Raw genomic sequence first — 18,394 nt, forward strand, 5'->3', positions numbered from 1 at the left:
GAATTATCTTGAAGTTTATCCTTTTGAATTACAAAGTCCATAAGTATAAAGACTGTGTCTATCTAGTTCATTGCCATATTCCCAGCTCTTAGAACATAGGAGGTATTCAATAAATACTTGTTACATACGTATGGAATGATGATAGATTGTAAAAATAGGCCAGCATTTCATTCCTTCTTATTGTGTTCTTTTAGCAACTTTATGTAGAAACAGCTTTGTAATCATTTCGTTCTACTTGTATTTCTGCAGATGAGAAAAAATACAAGGAGGCTGTGGGCAGCCCTCTGTAATAAAGGTGACATGTTCATTATCTGTTTTTTGGTAGTGGAGCTACCACAGAACTGTCATTATCCATAAATAGCAGCTTCCCTGTGCTGCTGGTCAACTCAGTTCTGTATAGAGCTCCCCCAGAGAAGGAATACAGACAGCAGCAAGTCTTTGTGGTTCCAGAGAAGGAATACAGACAGCAGCAAGTCTTTGTGGTTCCTTTCAGTGATTTGGTTCTTGTTGGGCCCTGCTGGTCATGGCATTCAGTTCAGTGAGGACTTGGTTTGACAAGCCCAGTGTTTGAACTTTTCCCAGGAGAGAATCAGTTGTTCTTTTTGCTGGGTTTCAGTTGCTCTTACTGGGTTTCCATCGCACCTTACTTTCACTTTTATTACAGTATTTGCCTTGTTCTGCTGAGAATTATGGTCATGTGTTTCTAAGTGTCATTCCCTCTAGATTTCTTTTGAGTGTCTTGTCTTTGTACCTTTCATAGTAATAGCACAGTTCTTTTGTATAGCACAAGTTTAAACTATTAATCCTTATAAGTGGAAGAATTTTAAATTCTGTAAAATTATATTTCCAACTGTAGGTACTTTTATATGCCACATCCCTTTCAAAGAAGATAGGTATAAATAAGTAGCTACTTAGGAAAAAAGAATGGATTATAGCAAGCTCTCCCCATCTAGTCATTTTAGAAGTCTGATATTTGTTTTTTTAAATAATAGCTTTTTTGAAATGTGATTCACATACCATTCAGTTCATCCACTTAACAAGTATATAATTCAGTAGTGTTTAGTATATTCACAGAGTTGTGCAGCCATCACCACAAGCAATCGGAACGTTTTCATTACCTCTCAAAGAAAACCTGCATACATTAGCTGCCATTCCCTTTCCCCCTTTAGTCCAACCCTACACAACCATATACTTTGTTGCTGTAGATTTTCATCTTCTGGACAATGGAATTATACAATATGTGGCTTTCATGATTGCTTTTTGTTTCATTTAGTCTAATGTTTTCATGGTTCATCCATGTTACAACATGTTTTGATTCCTTCTTACTGCCTAATAATATTGTATATATATATTCACACATACATACACACTACATTTTATATATTCATTTACCTTTGATGGATATTTGGGTTATTTCCAGTTTTTGGCTATAATACAGCTTTGAACATTTGTATCCCGTTTTTTGTATGGTTTTATGTTTTCTTTCTTTTAAAATATAGAGCTAGGATCCAAATTGCTGGGTTATGTGGTGACTCTTCATTTAACCTTTTCAGGACCTGCTAGACTGTTTTCCAGCCAGTTGCATCATTTTACATGTCCATCAGCAGTGAATTGAGAGTTTCAATGTCTTTATATCCTCACCAACATTTGTTGTTATCTGTTTCTTTGATTATAATCATCCAAGTAGGTATGAGGTGGTATTTCATTGGTTTCATTTTCATTTCCCTGATCGTTAATACTGTTAAATATATTTTCATGTGCTTGTGGGCCATTTGTGTATCTTCTTTGGAGAGATGTCTGTTCCAGATGCTTTGCGCATGTTTAATTTTAGTCATTTTTTGTTTTTATGTGTTCTAGATATAATTTTTTATCAGATATATAATTTATGAAGATTTTCTCCCATTCTGTGGGTTGTCTTTTCACTTTCTTGATGGTGTCCCTTGAAGGACAGAATTTTAAATTTTGATGAAATTCAGTTTTCTATTTTTTCTTGTTTGTGCTTTTGATGTCATACCTAAGAAACTGTTGTCTAATCCAAGGTCATGAAGACTTAAGCTTATTTTCTTCTAAAAGTTTTATAGTTTTGGCTCTTAACATTTAGGTCTTTGATCCATTTTGAGTTAATTTTTAAATACGTACAGTATGAGAAAGGGGACCAACTACATTCTTATATTTGTGTTGTTCCCTTTTTCCTACAATATTATCTTTAACTTTTTTTTAATTAAAAAGTTTTTGAGCAATCTAAAACTTACAAAAAAGTTGAACGTATAGTAGAAATAACTTGGTTTCTAGAACCATTTAGAGTAGGCTGCCGACATGATAGTCCATCATGTCCATGTTTGTATTTCCCACAAACGAGAACTTTCTCCAACATAACCACAATACAGCTATCAAAATCAGAAAATGAACAATGATGCATTATTACCGTCTCATCCTCAGATTCCATTCAGGTTTTTCCATTGTCCCAGTAATGTCCTTTATAACAAAAAGATCCAGTCCAGACTCACACGCTGTGTTTAATTGGCATGATTCTCTAGTTTTTCTCAATCTAGAACAGTCCCTCAGTCTTTCTTGAGTTTCACGACCTTGATGTTTTTGAAGATTCCAAGCCAGTTATTTTGTAGAATGTCTTTCACGTGTGGTTGGTTTGTCTGATGTGTCCTTATGACTAGATTCAGTTTATGTATATTTGTTGTGTCGTTGGTGCATCCTGTTAGTGGCCCGTGATCTCACCATTACTGTTGGTAGTTACCTTGATTGCTTGAATAAGGTTTGTTTCCCTAGTTTCTCCACTATTATATTAATCTTTTTACTTTCCTGATTAATAAGCATTTGTGGGAAGGCCTTCAAAATTATATAAAGCTTCTGCGTTAATCTTTCTGTTTTTTCATTTATTTGTTTACATCTGTGTGGACACATGGATTCCTGTTTTGTTTACTGGTTCATATTCCCTTACTATTGTTATTTGTATTGATGCTCCAGTCATTCCAGATTGGGTAGTAGGAGCCCCTTCAAGCTGGCTACTTTGTTGTTTTGTCATGGCCCCTCATTCTTTGAATATTTGGTTACTTTTTGTCACAACATGATGTTCCCAGTTCATTTGGTACTTGGTTTACCCCACCTCAGCCGTTTCTCCACAGAGCCCTGGTTCCTTTTAGTAGAGAATGGCATTAGAAGCCAAGAACTGGGTGTTAGGCGTGCATAATAGGACTTTGCCAGTTCTAGGACCTCTTAGAGGAAAGAACTAGGAAATAGTTGTATTTTCTGTAAGCATAGACATTTACATGCATCTGTCTGTCTGTCTGTCGATTTCCATGAGTTCACATCAATAGCTGAAATTGCAGTCCAAACCAGAGGGTTCATTCTTTTTTTCTACCTTTCTGTATTTATAACTTCCTTTTTACACTATTATCTTTAGTAGTTTTGCTTACTAATATTTGGCACATTTCTCTGTATTTAGAACTGGACATGGAACAACAGACTGGTTCCAAATAGGAAAAGGAGTACGTCAAGGCTGTATATTATCACCCTGCTTATTTAACTTATATGCAGAGTACATCATGAGAAATGCTGGGCTGGATGAAGCATAAGCTGGAATCAAGATTGCTAGGAGAAATATCAATAACCTCAGATATGCAGATGGCACCATCCTTATGGCAGAAAGCAAAGAAGAACTAAATAGCCTCTTGATGAAAGTGAAAGAGGAGAGTGAAAAAGTTGGCTTAAAGCTCAACATTCAGAAAACGAAGATCATGGCATCTGGTCTCATCACTTCTTGGGAAATAGATGGAGAAACAGTGTCAGACTTTATATTTTGGGGCTCCAAAATCACTGCAGATGGTGATTGCAGCCATGAAATTAAAAGACACTTACTCCTTGGAAGAGAAGTTATGACCAACCTAGACAGCATATTAAAAAGCAGAGACATTACTTTGCCAACAAAGGTCCATCTAGTCAAGGCTATGGTTTTTCCAGTAGTCATGTATCGATGTGAGAGTTGGACTGTGAAGAAAGCTGAGCACTGAAGAATTGATGCTTTTGAACTGTGGTGTTGGAGAAAAGAGTCCCTTGGACTGCAAGGAGATCCAACCAGTCCATTCTAAAGGAGATCAGTCCTGGGATTTCTTTGGAAGGACTGATGCTAAAGCTGAAACACCAATACTTTGGCCACCTCATGCGAAGAGTTGACTCATTGGAAAAGACTCTGATGCTGGGAGGGATTGGGGGCAGGAGGAGAAGGGGACGGCAGAGGATGAGGTGGCTGGATGGCATCGCTGACTCGATGGACGAGAGTTTGAGTGAACTCCGGGAGTTGGTGATGGACAGGGAGGCCTGGCGTGCTGCGATTCATGGGGTTGCAGAGTCGGACAGGACTGAGCGACTGAACTGAACTGACTCTGTATTTACCCAGTGTTGCATAGCTATTGCTGCATTCCCCCTGCTACCTCTCTTCCCCTGCCCAGTTAGGAACTCTTTTCCATCCTAATCTGGCTTTGGCTCCCTGTGTTGGGATGCCTGACTCCTAGGTCTGTGTCCTTATTGGCTTGGTCTCCAACACTCTGTGCCTCCAGGCCCTGCCCATTGCCCGTCACTCAGCTTCAACACTCTGTGTCACGCTGCCCTTGTGAGGACTGCCTCCTCACCCGCCAGAGCTCCGAGGTCCTTGCTGTGCTGCTGCCCTCATGCGAGGACATAGTCCTCCCGCGCCTGCTTTGGGCTCTGACACCAGCTCTTGGCTGTCATGACCAGTCCCCTTCTTAATGGCTTTTGGACTGAATTGTTTGTGAAGGGGCTTCATGTTGTCTTTTGAGAGGGAAGTTTCTTGTACATCTGTTAGAATTCAAAGTTAGTATTTTATTTTATTTTTTTTCTAATTTAGAACTATTTTATTTGAAGAGATTTTCTTCTGTAGTTCTAGTTGTAAACCCAAAACAAATGCTGTTTGAGTGCTTCAGAGGCATCATTGTATTTAAATGAATCATGTGATATGTTTACATCTTAAGCCACACCTGAAATCAAAGACTCAATACAATGTTTTTCCCAAAGAAAGTATCAGTCATAACAAAACATAACTACTCATTCTGTAGATTATCATTTTTCCTAACATGACCGCTAAATGTGAAAACGTTGTGGAGATACCTAAAGAGCCACTATATATATATATTTTTTTTTTTTTTAGAGAAAATGGCACCATAATGCAAAATACATTTTCCTTTTCTTTACTAGTGATAAACTGTGACATCCATTTGACAAAATACTGTCCAGCCCTACCAAAGTTATTTCAGCATCATTTGCAAATCAAAATTGACCATTGTTCGTACTTACTCTGTATCCTGTAGGGAAAGGATAAAATAGTGTATCAAGTGCAGAAGTTAGCCTGTGTCAATTGGTGTGTATTTTACATTGTGTTAACACCAGAAATTGAAAAATAAGTACTCTTATGTGAATGAAACATATCCTTGATAATTATCACAAAGGCAAAATCAACTGACTTTCAGTCAGGACTAGTGTCTCACGTCCAGTTCAGTTTGGTTGCTCAGTTGTGTCCGACTCTTTGTGACCCCATGGACTACCAGGCCTCCCTGTCCATCGCCAACTCCCAGAGTTTACTCAAATTCGTGTCCGTTGAGTCGGTGATGCCATCCAACCATCTCATCCTCTGTCGTCCCCTTCTCCTCCCAACTTCAATCTTTCCCAGCATCAGTGTCTTTTCAAATGAGTCAGTTCTTCACATCAGGTGGCCGAAGGATTGAAGTTTCAGCTTCCACGTCAGTCCTTCCAATGAATATTCAGGACTGATCTCCTTTAGGATGGACTGGTTGGATCTCCTTGCAGTCCAAGGGACTCTCAAGAGTCGTCTCCAGCACCACAGTTCAAAAGGATCAGTTCTTTGGTGCTCAGCTTTATAGTTCAACTCTCACATCCATACATGACCACTGGAAAAACCGTAGCTTGACTAGATGGACCTTTGTTGGCAAAGTAATGTCTCTGCTTTTTAATATACTGTCTAGGTTGGTCATAACTTTTCTTCCAAGGAGCAAGTGTCTTAATTTCATGGCTGCAGTCACCATCTGCAGTGATTTGGGAGCTCCCCAAAATAAAGTCTGTCACTGTTTCTACTGTTTCCCTATCTATTTGCCATGAAGTGATGGGACCAGATGCGTGATCTTAGTTTTCTGAATGTTGAGCTTTAAGCCAACTTTTTCATTCTCCTCTTTGACTTTCATCAAGAGGCTCTTTAGTTCTTCACTTTCTGCCATAAGGGTGGTGCCATCTGCATATCTGAGGTTATTGGTATTTCTCCCGGCAGTCTTGATTCCAGCTTGTACCTCATCCAGCCCAGAATTTTTCATGATGTACTCTGCATAGGAGTTAAATAAGCCGGGTGATAATATACAGCCTTGATGTACTCCTTTCCCAATTTGGAACCAGTCAGTTGTTCCATGTCCAGTTTTAACTGTTGCTTCTTGACCTGCATACAGATTTCTCAAAAAGACAGGTCAGGTGATCTGATATTCTCATCTCTTGAAGAATTTTCCACAGTTTGTTGTGATCCACACAGTCAAAGGCTTTGGCATAGTCAATAAAGCAGAAGTAGATGTTTTTCTGGAACTCTCTTGCTTTTTCAATGTTCCAACGCATGTTGGCAATTTGATCTCTGGTTCCTCTGTCTTTTCTAAATCCAGCTTGAACATCTGGAAGTTCACAGTTCACACACTGTTGATTTATTTATTTTTATTTTAAAGACATAGGTATAAACACACCCTTGAATAGCTTGCTAAATACCTGCTTCCCTGGCCTTGCTGGCTCCTTTTCCTGTTGACCAAGCTGCTGAGCCCTCAGCTACATAGGCTGTGGTGCCCAGCCAGTGTGTTTAAATAAAACACTGGAAATTGAAGTACAGAGAAGACTGGAAAGTAGTGAGAAAGAGCATACTGTGAAAAACAAAATCCATAGGATATGATGTTCAAATTTAGAGACGAGGTGGTTCATGATGATTATTGGGGACATAAAATAGGGGACAGATTGGCCAGGACTGAAGAAACAAGAGGGCAAGGGAGCCCCATTGTGCCTGACAAAGGGGGGCATCCTCCAGATGGAGAGTCTTAATTACATCCGTTACAGTGAACATCTTCACAATGCTGTGAGCTCTTCAAGGCCAGGTGCATGGCTTCCTTATGTCTGTATCCCCACTATTTAACATTTTCATGCATATGGTAGATTTTTAATACATATTTTTGGGAACCAGGAAACTGAGCTGAATCAGCTCACTACTTTCAAAGCCATTTTGGGTGATGTCTGTTCATTCACTCCTCTACCTAAGGCAAGGGTGACAGACTTCATCTCACTCTGATGAACTGATAATGGATACCTGGAAGCATTAATGATACAGATTTTGAGGGGACTCCCCTGGCAGTCCAGTTATTAAGATTCCATGTTTCCACTGCAGGGAGCATGGGTTCAATCAATGGCACAGAAGAAAGCAGTACCACTCATTCACAGCGCCACCTTGAAAGAAGGGTGGCACAGATGTTCTCTACTCCCCACCCTGGTCTAGAAGAAAGGCATCCAACAAGAAGTTAGTATTTTATAAGAAGGAAAAAAACGCAGATAGCTTGAATATTTCATTTTTTCAGGCAATTATTGGTAGAGTTCTTTTTTTTTTTTTCAAGCTGGTTTTATTTTATTTTTATTTTTATTTTATTTTATAGTTTTTTATTTTTTTAATTTAAAAATCTTTAATTCTTACATGTGTTCCCAAACATGAACCCCCCTCCCACCTCCCTCCCCATAACATCTCTGTGGGTCATCCCCATGCACCAGCCCCAAGCATGCTGTATCCTGCGTCAGACATAGACTGGCGATTCAATTCTTACATGATAGTATACATGATAGAATGCCATTCTCCCAAATCATCCCACCCTCTCCCTCTCCCTCTCCCTCTGAGTCCAAAAGTCTGTTATACACAGCTGTGTCTTTTTTCCTGTCTTGCATACAGGGTCGTCATTGCCATCTTTCTAAATTCCATATATATGTGTTAGTATACTGTATTGGTGTTTTTCTTTCTGGCTTACTTCACTCTGTATAATCGGCTCCAGTTTCATCCATCTCATCAGAACTGATTCAAATGAATTCTTTTTAACGGCTGAGTAATACTCCATTGTGTATATGTACCACAGCTTTCTTATCCATTCATCTGCTGATGGACATCTAGGTTGTTTCCATGTCCTGGCTATTATAAACAGTGCTGCGATGAACATTGGGATACATGTGTCTCTTTCAATTCTGGTTTCCTCGGTGTGTATGCCCAGCAGTGGGATTGCTGGGTCATAAGGGAGTTCTATTTGCAATTTTTTAAGGAATCTCCACACTGTTCTCCACAGTGGCTGTACTAGTTTGCATTCCCACCAACAGTGTAGGAGGGTTCCCTTTTCTCCACACCCTCTCCAGCATTTATTGCTTGCAGATTTTTGGATCGCAGCCATTCTGACTGGTGTGAAGTGGTACCTCATTGTGGTTTTGATTTGCATTTCTCTGATAATGAGTGATGTTGAGCATCTTTTCATGTGTTTGTTAGCCATCCATATGTCTTCTTTGGAGAAATGTCTATTTAGTTCTTTGGCCCATTTTTTGATTGGGTCGTTTATTTTTCTGGAATTGAGCTGCATAAGTTGTTTGTATATTTTTGAGATTAGTTGTTTGTCAGTTGCTTCATTTGCTATTGGTAGAGTTCTAAAAGGATTCTTTCATTGGCTAATGTTTAGCCTGTAACATAAAATAATCCTTATTTTGATTTATAATTAATCTGGAACCTTAATGTACATTGGTTAATGAACTGTATTTAAAGATATTAGAAAGCAAATATTAATTTACATTACAAAATAATAATATTAATTTCTCTTCTAGCTCTTCCACCAAAGCCACCTAAGCCAATGACTTCAGCCATTACAAATGGAATAAAGGACAGTTCTGTTTCTCTTCAGGATGCAGAATGGTACTGGGGGGATATTTCAAGGTAATTAGACTAAGTATTATAGTTGAATGGAGTTTAAGGAATAATTCTTGAGATTAGTAGTTTAAAAAAATATTTTTAATGCCCCACAACTTGTCATTTAAAGATTAGCATTTAAAAAACTGTGTAGGAGAACCTTTTAAATTTTCTAAATGGTTTTCTTCGCACACATACAAAAAGACATAATAATCTTTAGATTGTAGGTATGGTTATTACTTTTAATACTGTATTGAGGATAGGGTTCTGAATAAGTGAAACTTATACATTTAGGATAGATGTATGTGTTTTGGGATAAAATATTTATCTGTGCTTAATTTTCCTTATGTTTCTGTTTCTAAGGTAATGGTTCCTCAGCTTTTACACACATAAAAATCAATGGGAGTAGGGTTCAGGAATCTGCATGTATAACCTCCCCAGTTGATTTTTATGTCTCTTCACCTCCTTTTGAGAAACAGGACTCTAGGACAGATTTGCCTTTTGGGTAAAATGTGGTTTTGGAAATCTCAGAAGGAAGAGAAAAAAAAAGATACATCTATATTTTATAGATAAATACATATATATATTTTAAATTCCAACATTGTATTTTCTTGTTTTTAAAAAGTTATATCCACTTTTGCCAAATCAGATTTCAAATTGCTTCTGTATTCCTCAATATGCTTGTCCTTCTCTTTCTCTTGTCTGTTCTTTCCCATTACCAAAGTAGCACTCATTTCTTTTTTTTCTATATCATTTTAATCATCTAAAGATGTACAGCTCAGTGGCATCAAGTACATTCACATTATTGTTCATCCACCGCCACCCTCCATCTCTGCAAGTGTCGTCTTCCCACAATGAAGCTCTGTACTCATTAAACACTAACTCACTTTTCCTTCTATTTTCCCCAGCACCTGCCTTCTCTTTCTGTGAATTTGACTTTTCTGGGTACCTCATATAAGTGGAATCATATAACATTTGTTCTTTGTGTTTGACTTGTTTTACTTAGCACAATGTCTTCAAGATTAATCCATGTTGTAGCATGTGTCAGAATTCCCTTTTTAAGGCTGAATAATATTCCATTATATATACCTACAACATTTTAATTTATTCATTCTTATGGACATTTGGCTTTGATGAACACTTGGGTTATTTCCAGCTTTTGGCTACTGTGAATAATGCTGCTATGAACATTGATGTATAAATGTTCAAGATTCTGCTTTCAGTTCTTTGGGCATATACCCAGAAGTGGAATTTCTGGGTCATACAGTAATTCTGTATCTAATTTTTTAAAAAAGACTTAATATATTTGATATTAAACATAAAATTTAAATTTTAGCAACATACAAAAAAAGGATCTACTATATTTACATACTTCCTGGTGGCTCAGAGGTTAAAGCGTCTGCCTGCAGTGTGGGAAACCCGGGTTCGATCCCTGGGTCAGGAAGATCCCCTGGAGAAGGAAATGGCAACCCACTCCAGTATGCTTGCCTGGAGAATCCCATGGACAGAGGAGCCTGATGGGCTACAGTCCATGGGGTCGCAAAGAGTTGGACGCAACTGAGCGACTTCACTTTCTTAATTTATATTTTAAGACCATGTGGTTCTGTAACTCAGGGTTCTTTGATGTCCTGCCATTTTCTTTGAGTCTTCTAGTGTTGTTCCTTAAAGTCCTAAACCATCTCTGCAGAAGAAATTTTTTGTCAGTATAAATTCAAATTGGAGAGTATTATTGAAAGATTGTGAACTGAGTAAATTATCACTCTGATCTGACCCAGCTGCCACTGTTGGTTAAACTTAATCTTTCTAAACAGCTGCTGTTTTTTTCTGACACTCTACAAGTTCATACCTGCCTAAGGAAGCCCTAAAGGCTTAATGGAAACAGGTATTCCCTACAGACAGTTGACACCTGGAAGAGTTTAAAAATCAAATACTCATCCTGGGATTGCATAACACCGAAAATCAAAACAAAAGCATATCTGGGGGAGGAACTAAATGACCTCTGACAGCCCCATGATTCTGTAATCTTAGACCCCACCTCCCAATTAGTCTTAGTGATAATATGTGAAGAAAACAACCAACACTTAAAAAACTTTTTTTCCTATAATTCCTTTCTTCAGGGAGGAGGTAAATGACAAATTACGGGACATGCCAGATGGTACCTTCTTGGTCAGAGATGCCTCAACCAAAATGCAGGGAGATTACACTTTGACCTTGCGGTGAGTATTTTTTAGCATTTTGTCTAGTGTTCTACTAGCATGATTTATTTCTGGTATACAAAGATGCCTGCATTTTATTTAAATCTTTATATACAAATTTTTTCATATTTTTATTTAATTTATATACATAATTTTAGTTGTTTGGCTATCTTTTTCCTACACATTTAAATATTTAATACTAAAAAGGCAACAATTTTTATTTTTATGTGGCAGTAAAACAAAAAGCTTTAAAATCCCTAAATATGATGAAGTAAGATGTATACTGTTGACCTTGAGTGAAGTAGAAGTCATGGGCACAGCCTAAAGTTATTGATGATATGCTGGGAATCCACCCCTCGAATAACTCTATTGTTTTCCTTAATCTAGACTTCAGAGAGTAAAACTCAACATAATTTAGGTTGATGAGGATGGGTAGAGGATAAGACAATTTTCATGCCCTCCATGTGGACATATTAGAATCTCATAAGGTGGATGTATCAGTCTTTATATTTACAAAGATGGGACGTATAATTAAATAGATTAGGGAAACTGTATTAGATATTTCTATATTTAGTTTTAACATTTAACATAGCCTAAGGACAATAAAAGAAACTGCCTGCCAATATCGGAGATGTGGATTTGATCCCTAAGCTGGGAAAACCCCTTGGAGAAGGAATAGCAACCCTAGCAGGCTACAGTCCATGGGGTCACAAAAGAGTTGGAAACCACTTAGCGACTAAACAGCAACAAGGACAATAAGGTCTTGCATTCTGTTTTGTTTTTTAAAAAGGGACTGTCTAAAGAATAATGGCAACAATAACAACTTCCTTGTACTAAGCATTTTACATGCAGTATCTATATCAAAACAACCTTATGAGGTAGGTATTGTTAATACTATTAATATTTCCATTTTATAGATGAAGCAACTGAAGCTTAACTTGGTTAAGAAACTTGTCCTAAAGACACTTAGCTCGTAAGTGTCAGAGGACAGGTTCAAACTCAGACTTATTTGTCTTTTTGCTGCCTTTCCAGCCTAGCATCTTTAGGAAAAATAATCCCATATTTTATCCTAGAAATTTGGGATTACTATGTATCAGCTTCTGGTAAAGAAATTAAGAAGTTAATGAAGCTAGGACTTCAGCTGTGCTGAGGAATAATCCGTGTTCTGCAGTGATTCATTCAACATAATTTTTTCCCATTCCAGTCAGGCTTCTGTCTCTACTGCTGTTCACGGACTGCTGGACCAACGGCCACTTCTCTCTTCTTACCTTTCTGACCTCTTAGCAGCATTAGTCATAGACGTGTCTTCTTAGAAACAGTTTATTGTCTTGGCTGTTCTGACATCACACTCTCCTAATGTTCTTCCTAACTCATTTGAGATTATTCCAGGGCTCAGAACTGGGCTTCATTCTCTTCTCCCAAGAGTGAGTATTCATTCTCCCAAGGTGAGCTTGTCCTGTCCCATGGCTTTAAAGTACATCTTCATAGTGATGATTCATGAGCCTTATCTTGTAGCTCTGACCTTCTGGACTCCAGATGCATATACCCAGCTGCCACTCAGATAGCTAGAGCACTTACTAACTTTAATATAGTCAAAGCAGAATTCTTGATTCCTAATGTGGCTCCCCTTACCCAAACTATTTCTCTTCTAGTGTCCCTTTTTTTTCAGAAGCAGAACCACCATCTCCATTACTACCACTGTTTTGTGCTACTCGAGTCACAAAATCTTTTTTTTCCTCACATCCAATCTGTCATTAAACAAGCCCTGCCAACTCTACCTCCAAATCTATATCTATAATCTCTTCACACTTGTCTACCATCCAAATCTAAGCCACCATTTTCTTGCTTGATATTTCATAGTTACCTCCTAACAGGTTTGGATATGCAGAAAGTTGGAGAGAGGCTGCAGGATTAGGTAGCAACAGAAACAAAGATATGGAGGTGAGAAACTGTAGAGTTCTGTTCTGTGAGATGCAATTCCATTTGGCTAGAGAGTAACATTTGAAGAGGGAAAAGTGGCAGGGGTTAGAAAGTTGGAAAGGGTCATGTTGAAGAGGGCCTTGAATTCTAAACTTAGGAATTTGTGTTTAATATTGTATGGAGGCAGGGGGAACCATTTCATTTTTCAATGGAGATGTTTTACAGTTAGACTGTGTTTGAATAGAAAAAATAAAGGATGGAGTTAGATGGCTGTTATGAATTGAGAGGGAATGATGTTCTAGAATTAGGTTTATTCTTTAATCATTTAATATTATTAAGTGCCCACAGTGTTCCAGGAAAAGAAAACACTGGACAAGCCAAAAATGGTTTCTTGTCTATAGTGTTTATATTTGGGGGTTGGTAATAGTCAGGGAGAGGGAGACAAAAGAAACACATTAAAAAAAAATGAAATAGTTCCCTGGTGGTCGAGTGGTTAGGACTCTAGCATTCACTGTGGGGTTGGGAAATAAGATGCTGCAAGCCATGTGACACAGCCAAAAAAGAAAAGAAATACCAAATCACTTTGTTGTACACCTGAAACTAACACAATATTGTAAATTGGCTATAGTTCAATTAAAAAAAAATGAAAAGAAGTAATTTCACAGTATATGAAGGGCTATGTAGGGAATACATAATGTATACATAACAGTTTTGAGGAGAGCCTGTCTGAGGATATGACCTCTGAAAACTGAAGTATTAGAAAGAGCTGGCCAGATAAATGTTCCAAGGAGAGGGAACAGAAAATGCAAAGACACTGATTTTGGAAAGATTTTGTGAATCCAATAAATGCAGACACCGATGTTCCTGGCTTTCAGTGGGAATCAGAGTAGTAGGAGATGAAGTTGAAAGTGGGAAAGAGCCAGATGCAAAGAGCCTAATGAGCCATGGTAAGGAATTTGAACTTTATTTTTAAGTGCAAAAAAAATAAAAGGTTTTAAGCAGGGCAGTAACGTGATCAAAAGATTGAATACACTATTACCTAGGATTGTGGCTCTAGGAAAGGAGTTGAGAATCAAAGTAAGAGGCAATGTTGAGCTGAGAGCTAAAGGGATTTGATAATAGAAAAGGTATGAGGTTAAGGAGGAGTTAAAAGTGACTGTGGTTTGAGCCTGCTGGGCTTAGAATGAATGTGCCATTTATAGAAATAGGAGAGTCAGGAGCAGTTGACTTTTAGCTTCAGAACTTCCAGGTAAAAATATATCTAGAGTACAGCTAGAAATTTAGGTTTAATGCTTAGGGGAGAATATAGGGCCAGAAAAAGATTCAGGTACATATCTACATAGAATAATTGGAATTTTAAGGAAAGAGTTTATATAGAAAAAAAAGGGTGGAGGATTGAAGGCAAATTTTTTTTAGGGAATAAACTGTGTAGCAGCAGGATGAGAAAGGGCGATTAAGAGGTTGAGAGAAAAGAGCAAGCCACAGAAGCCAGAGAAGCATGGAAGACTGAGAAGGAAGTGGGAGTGGAGGAAGGAAAGGGAACGTGGAAATTTCAGTCACTGCAAAGAATCTGAGCCTGGGACAGAGCGGGAGAGCAGAGTCCGAACTTGGTAAAAAGTCACTGGTGACCCTCAAATGAGAGAAAAGAGCATGAGATCAGACTGCAGACAATAGGTGAGAGGAAGTAGAGCTTTTTCAATTCAGTTACCATTTAAAAAGTCAGCAAATGGTATTTATAGTAGAAAATCTGGATAGTTAACAAATCTTTAGGAATCTGATATATGCCGGCATTGGACCAGGTGCTAGGATGTAAGAAGGAGTAGCTATGTTCTTCTGTTAAGAAGGTTACAGCATGGGAGAGACATAATTAAAAACCCACTATTCCTCAGTTCCTTCATGTCTTTACTTCCTTCTCTCTTTAAAGTTAACAGTCTAATATTAAAATAACCTTGTTGAGTATATCCTTTCTCCAGACTTGTGCCTCTCTCCCTTATAGTAGTCGTCTAAATATTGATGTATTCCAACACTTGTTAAATTCAACTCTCCATCTGTTTTTTGCCTATACCCGGGCAGCTGAATGTGGAGAAAAATACATCATGCAGACTGTTGTGCAGCCACTAAGTCCTGTCCAACTCTTTATTGAGTGTGTGTGTGCTCAGTCATGTCCAACTCTTTGCGACCCTATGGACTGCAGCCCACCAGGCTCCTCTGTCCATGGAATTTTCCAGGCAAGAATACTGGAGTGGGTTGCCATTTACTACTCCAGGGGTCCAACTCTACCACCCTATGAACTGTAGCATGCCAGTCTCATCTGTCCTCCACTGTCTCCCAGAGTTTGCGAAAATTCATATCCATTGAGTTGGTGATGCTGTGTAACCATCTCATCCTCTGCTGCCCTCTTCTCCTTTTGTCTTCAGTCTTTCCCAGCATCAGGGTCTTTTCCAATGAGTTGGCTTGTGACTTAACAATCTTAAGTGGGCATTTAGTACTGCCCAGCTGAATTTACATTTTCACGATCCGTTTGCTCTCTTACTTTTCCTAGATGATAATTTCACATGTTCTTTTTTTCTCTTCAGATCAACAGCCCACATCTTCTTTAGTTAAACCCCCTTTAAACTAAAGAAGTTGCTTCCTGTTTCTCTGAGGATGTGGAAGCAGTTAGAAGAGATCTAATTCCATCATGCTCCTGTTGCTACAGCCATCAACATGAATGTGAATACTCTGCCTTTCTCCTGTTTCAGTGATGACTGTTCATTTCCTTGTCCAGGACCCCGTTGTTGATGAGATCCCATCCCATCCCTCTAACCTACTCAAGGAATCACCCTAGGAATTACCTTGTTCTTTCTTTTGGATCAACAGTTTTTGTCTCTGCTGAGCCATTTGCATAAGTATATAAATTATATGCTTTACAATCTCTCATTTAAGAATGATAAATAAAGAAAATTCCTCTGACTCTTTTCAGCTGTTTCCCTATTTCTCTGCTTCCATTTACAGCAGTGTTCCTCAAGACAGTTGTCTGTAGGCATTTCTTCTTCCTCTTCTTTCATTCTCTTTAATCCATTCCAATTGGTCTTCCATCCTTACCATTCTATTGAAGCCATTTTGTCAAGACCCCTTAGTGATCTCTACTTTGCCAAACCCCAAAATCATTTACCCAGTTGATCATATACTCTTTGAAAAAATGTTTTTTTTAAAAAACAGGTTTTTAAGATACTATTTACTTCAGTAATTGCTCAGTAATTCTCCTTTTACTTCATTAATTGCTCTATCTTGGTTTCCTTTCTCATCTCCCTGACCACTAAACATTGGTGTACCCCAGGACTTAGACCTCGGACCTTTTCTCTTATTCAGCTATGTTCATCTTCAAATAACATCTATAGGCTGACAACTCCTGATTTTATACATCTGGCCCAGAACTTGCTCCTGAACTTTAGATTCTTTACGTAGGCTGCAGGATCCTCTGCTCTTGGATATTCACTGGGCATTTCAAATGTTAACAAATCTAAAGTTAAAATGCTTTTTTCCTCTTTAAACATGTTCCTTTTATATATATCCTTCTTCTTTCTGATAAATGACAATTCCATTCTGACTGCTTAAGATAAAAACCATGAGATCATCTTTACTTTTGTCTCCTTTCATGCCTATATCTAGGCCACAGCGCATGCTGTCAACTCTCTCCTCAGCATATATTCAGAATCCCACCATTTCTCAGTATCTCCATAGCTACTACCCTTGTCCAAGACGCCATCATGTCTTGCCTAGATTATTTTACAAGTCTCCCAGCTGATCTTTCTACTTCTACCCCTGCCCACTTTGAATGGTCTTATCAACTTAGCAGCTAGAATGAGCCTTGTAAAACACAAAATAGATGATATCATTCTGCTCAGACTTTCTTGTGTTCCCCATCTTAGTCAGCAAAAGCAAAAGCCATTACAGTGATCTACAGGCGATTATATGATCCAGGTTCCTTTTACTTTGTCTCCTACTACTCTCCTGTTTGCTTTTTTTAGCTCCAGCATTGCTGACCTCATTGCTGTTCCTGGAACATGCCCAGCTTGCTTCTATCTCAGGGCTTTGTACTTGCTATTCCCTGTCTGGAAAACTTCTCTCCCAGATATCTGCTGTGCCAGACTGCTCACATCATTTAGGACTCCGCTAAATGTTGCCTGAACAGAGTGGTTTTCCTTGTGCAACATATATGAAGTAGCCATTTCTCCACCCCCAGAATAATCTCTTTCCTTTGCTCTGCCTTTTTTTTTTTTCCAAAAAGACCAGTTGATATATCTAGTTGTTTATTTTTATGTTCTATCTTATTGAAAAATTCTTTATCCTCTTTAAAAAAATGGGGATATGTTCCGCCCACTCCTAAACTGGAAGTTCTGTGAGAGCATGGACTGTATGTGGCCTGTTTATCACTGTGTCCACTGTGCCTCATACAGTCTGGACATATAATAGACGTGCAAAAAGTTTTTTTGAATGAATAAGTACCTTCTAGTTTTCCTCTAGCAGAAAGAGCAGCTTGCATTATCCATACCCTCTATGGGTATATGCATGGGAATACACACCTATAGAAACTGCTTATGATTAGGTCCTTCTGAGGTAACCTTTTATAGGATAGTTCTTCATCCATCTAAACTGACCATCTAAGCATTAAATTTAAATCGTCCACAGATTCAAACCTATTGTGTTTGACCTTTTACAAATCCCAGTGCTTCATTTATCATGTGTAATGGCATGGCATAAAGAGATAAAGAAGCATATTTTCCCCCCATTAAGTCTGTATGCTGCTATAAGAACAGTTGAGTGAGAATTGTGCAGTATTTTGCTATGATATAATGAATCAGTCTATTCTGCTTTTAGGTTATACCTTAGGGGACTTGGAAAACATGGCCATTTTAAGCTTTGGTTATAAATTATCTTTTAAGGGACCATTGGATATGTCTCAGTAAACAAAAGTGGTCTAAACTATTCAAGCATCTGATATAAACAGCTCTTCAAAAGCTATACTTTGTAAAACAGTTGAATGACAGTTGAATCATTTACATATTGTGATGGCCTAAATAAATAGTCTTTCCAAGTATTATAAGCGAATCTAAAAGACAAAGTAATGTAGGGTGCTGGATTAACTGCTCAGTTATAAATCATTCAAGGAGCTTAATTATGTGTGTGCATTAACAATGATGCACACACATAATTGAGTGCTTGAGTGTTATGTTGGTGTATGTGTGACAAATGGTTATCACCCTCTTCGTATAGAGATTGCTTCTGTGTCCCTCCAGAGACACACAAC

At 38.2% G+C, this 18,394-nt stretch overlaps 1 protein-coding gene across 1 annotated transcript in view; it reads left to right on the plus strand.

Moving 5' to 3' along the window:
* The window catches only part of PIK3R3 (phosphoinositide-3-kinase regulatory subunit 3), a 100,803-nt gene that overhangs the window by 53,224 nt on the left and 29,185 nt on the right, over positions 1-18,394 (plus strand). Inside the window, exons 2-3 of the mRNA XM_052636708.1 lie at positions 8,908-9,016; positions 11,107-11,205. Coding sequence (XP_052492668.1) covers positions 8,908-9,016; positions 11,107-11,205 — 208 coding nt within the window. The remainder of the gene's footprint in view (positions 1-8,907; positions 9,017-11,106; positions 11,206-18,394) is intronic.

Source organism: Budorcas taxicolor, chromosome 3 (assembly GCF_023091745.1).
Source record: "Budorcas taxicolor isolate Tak-1 chromosome 3, Takin1.1, whole genome shotgun sequence".
Classification (NCBI taxonomy): Eukaryota; Metazoa; Chordata; class Mammalia; order Artiodactyla; family Bovidae; genus Budorcas; species Budorcas taxicolor.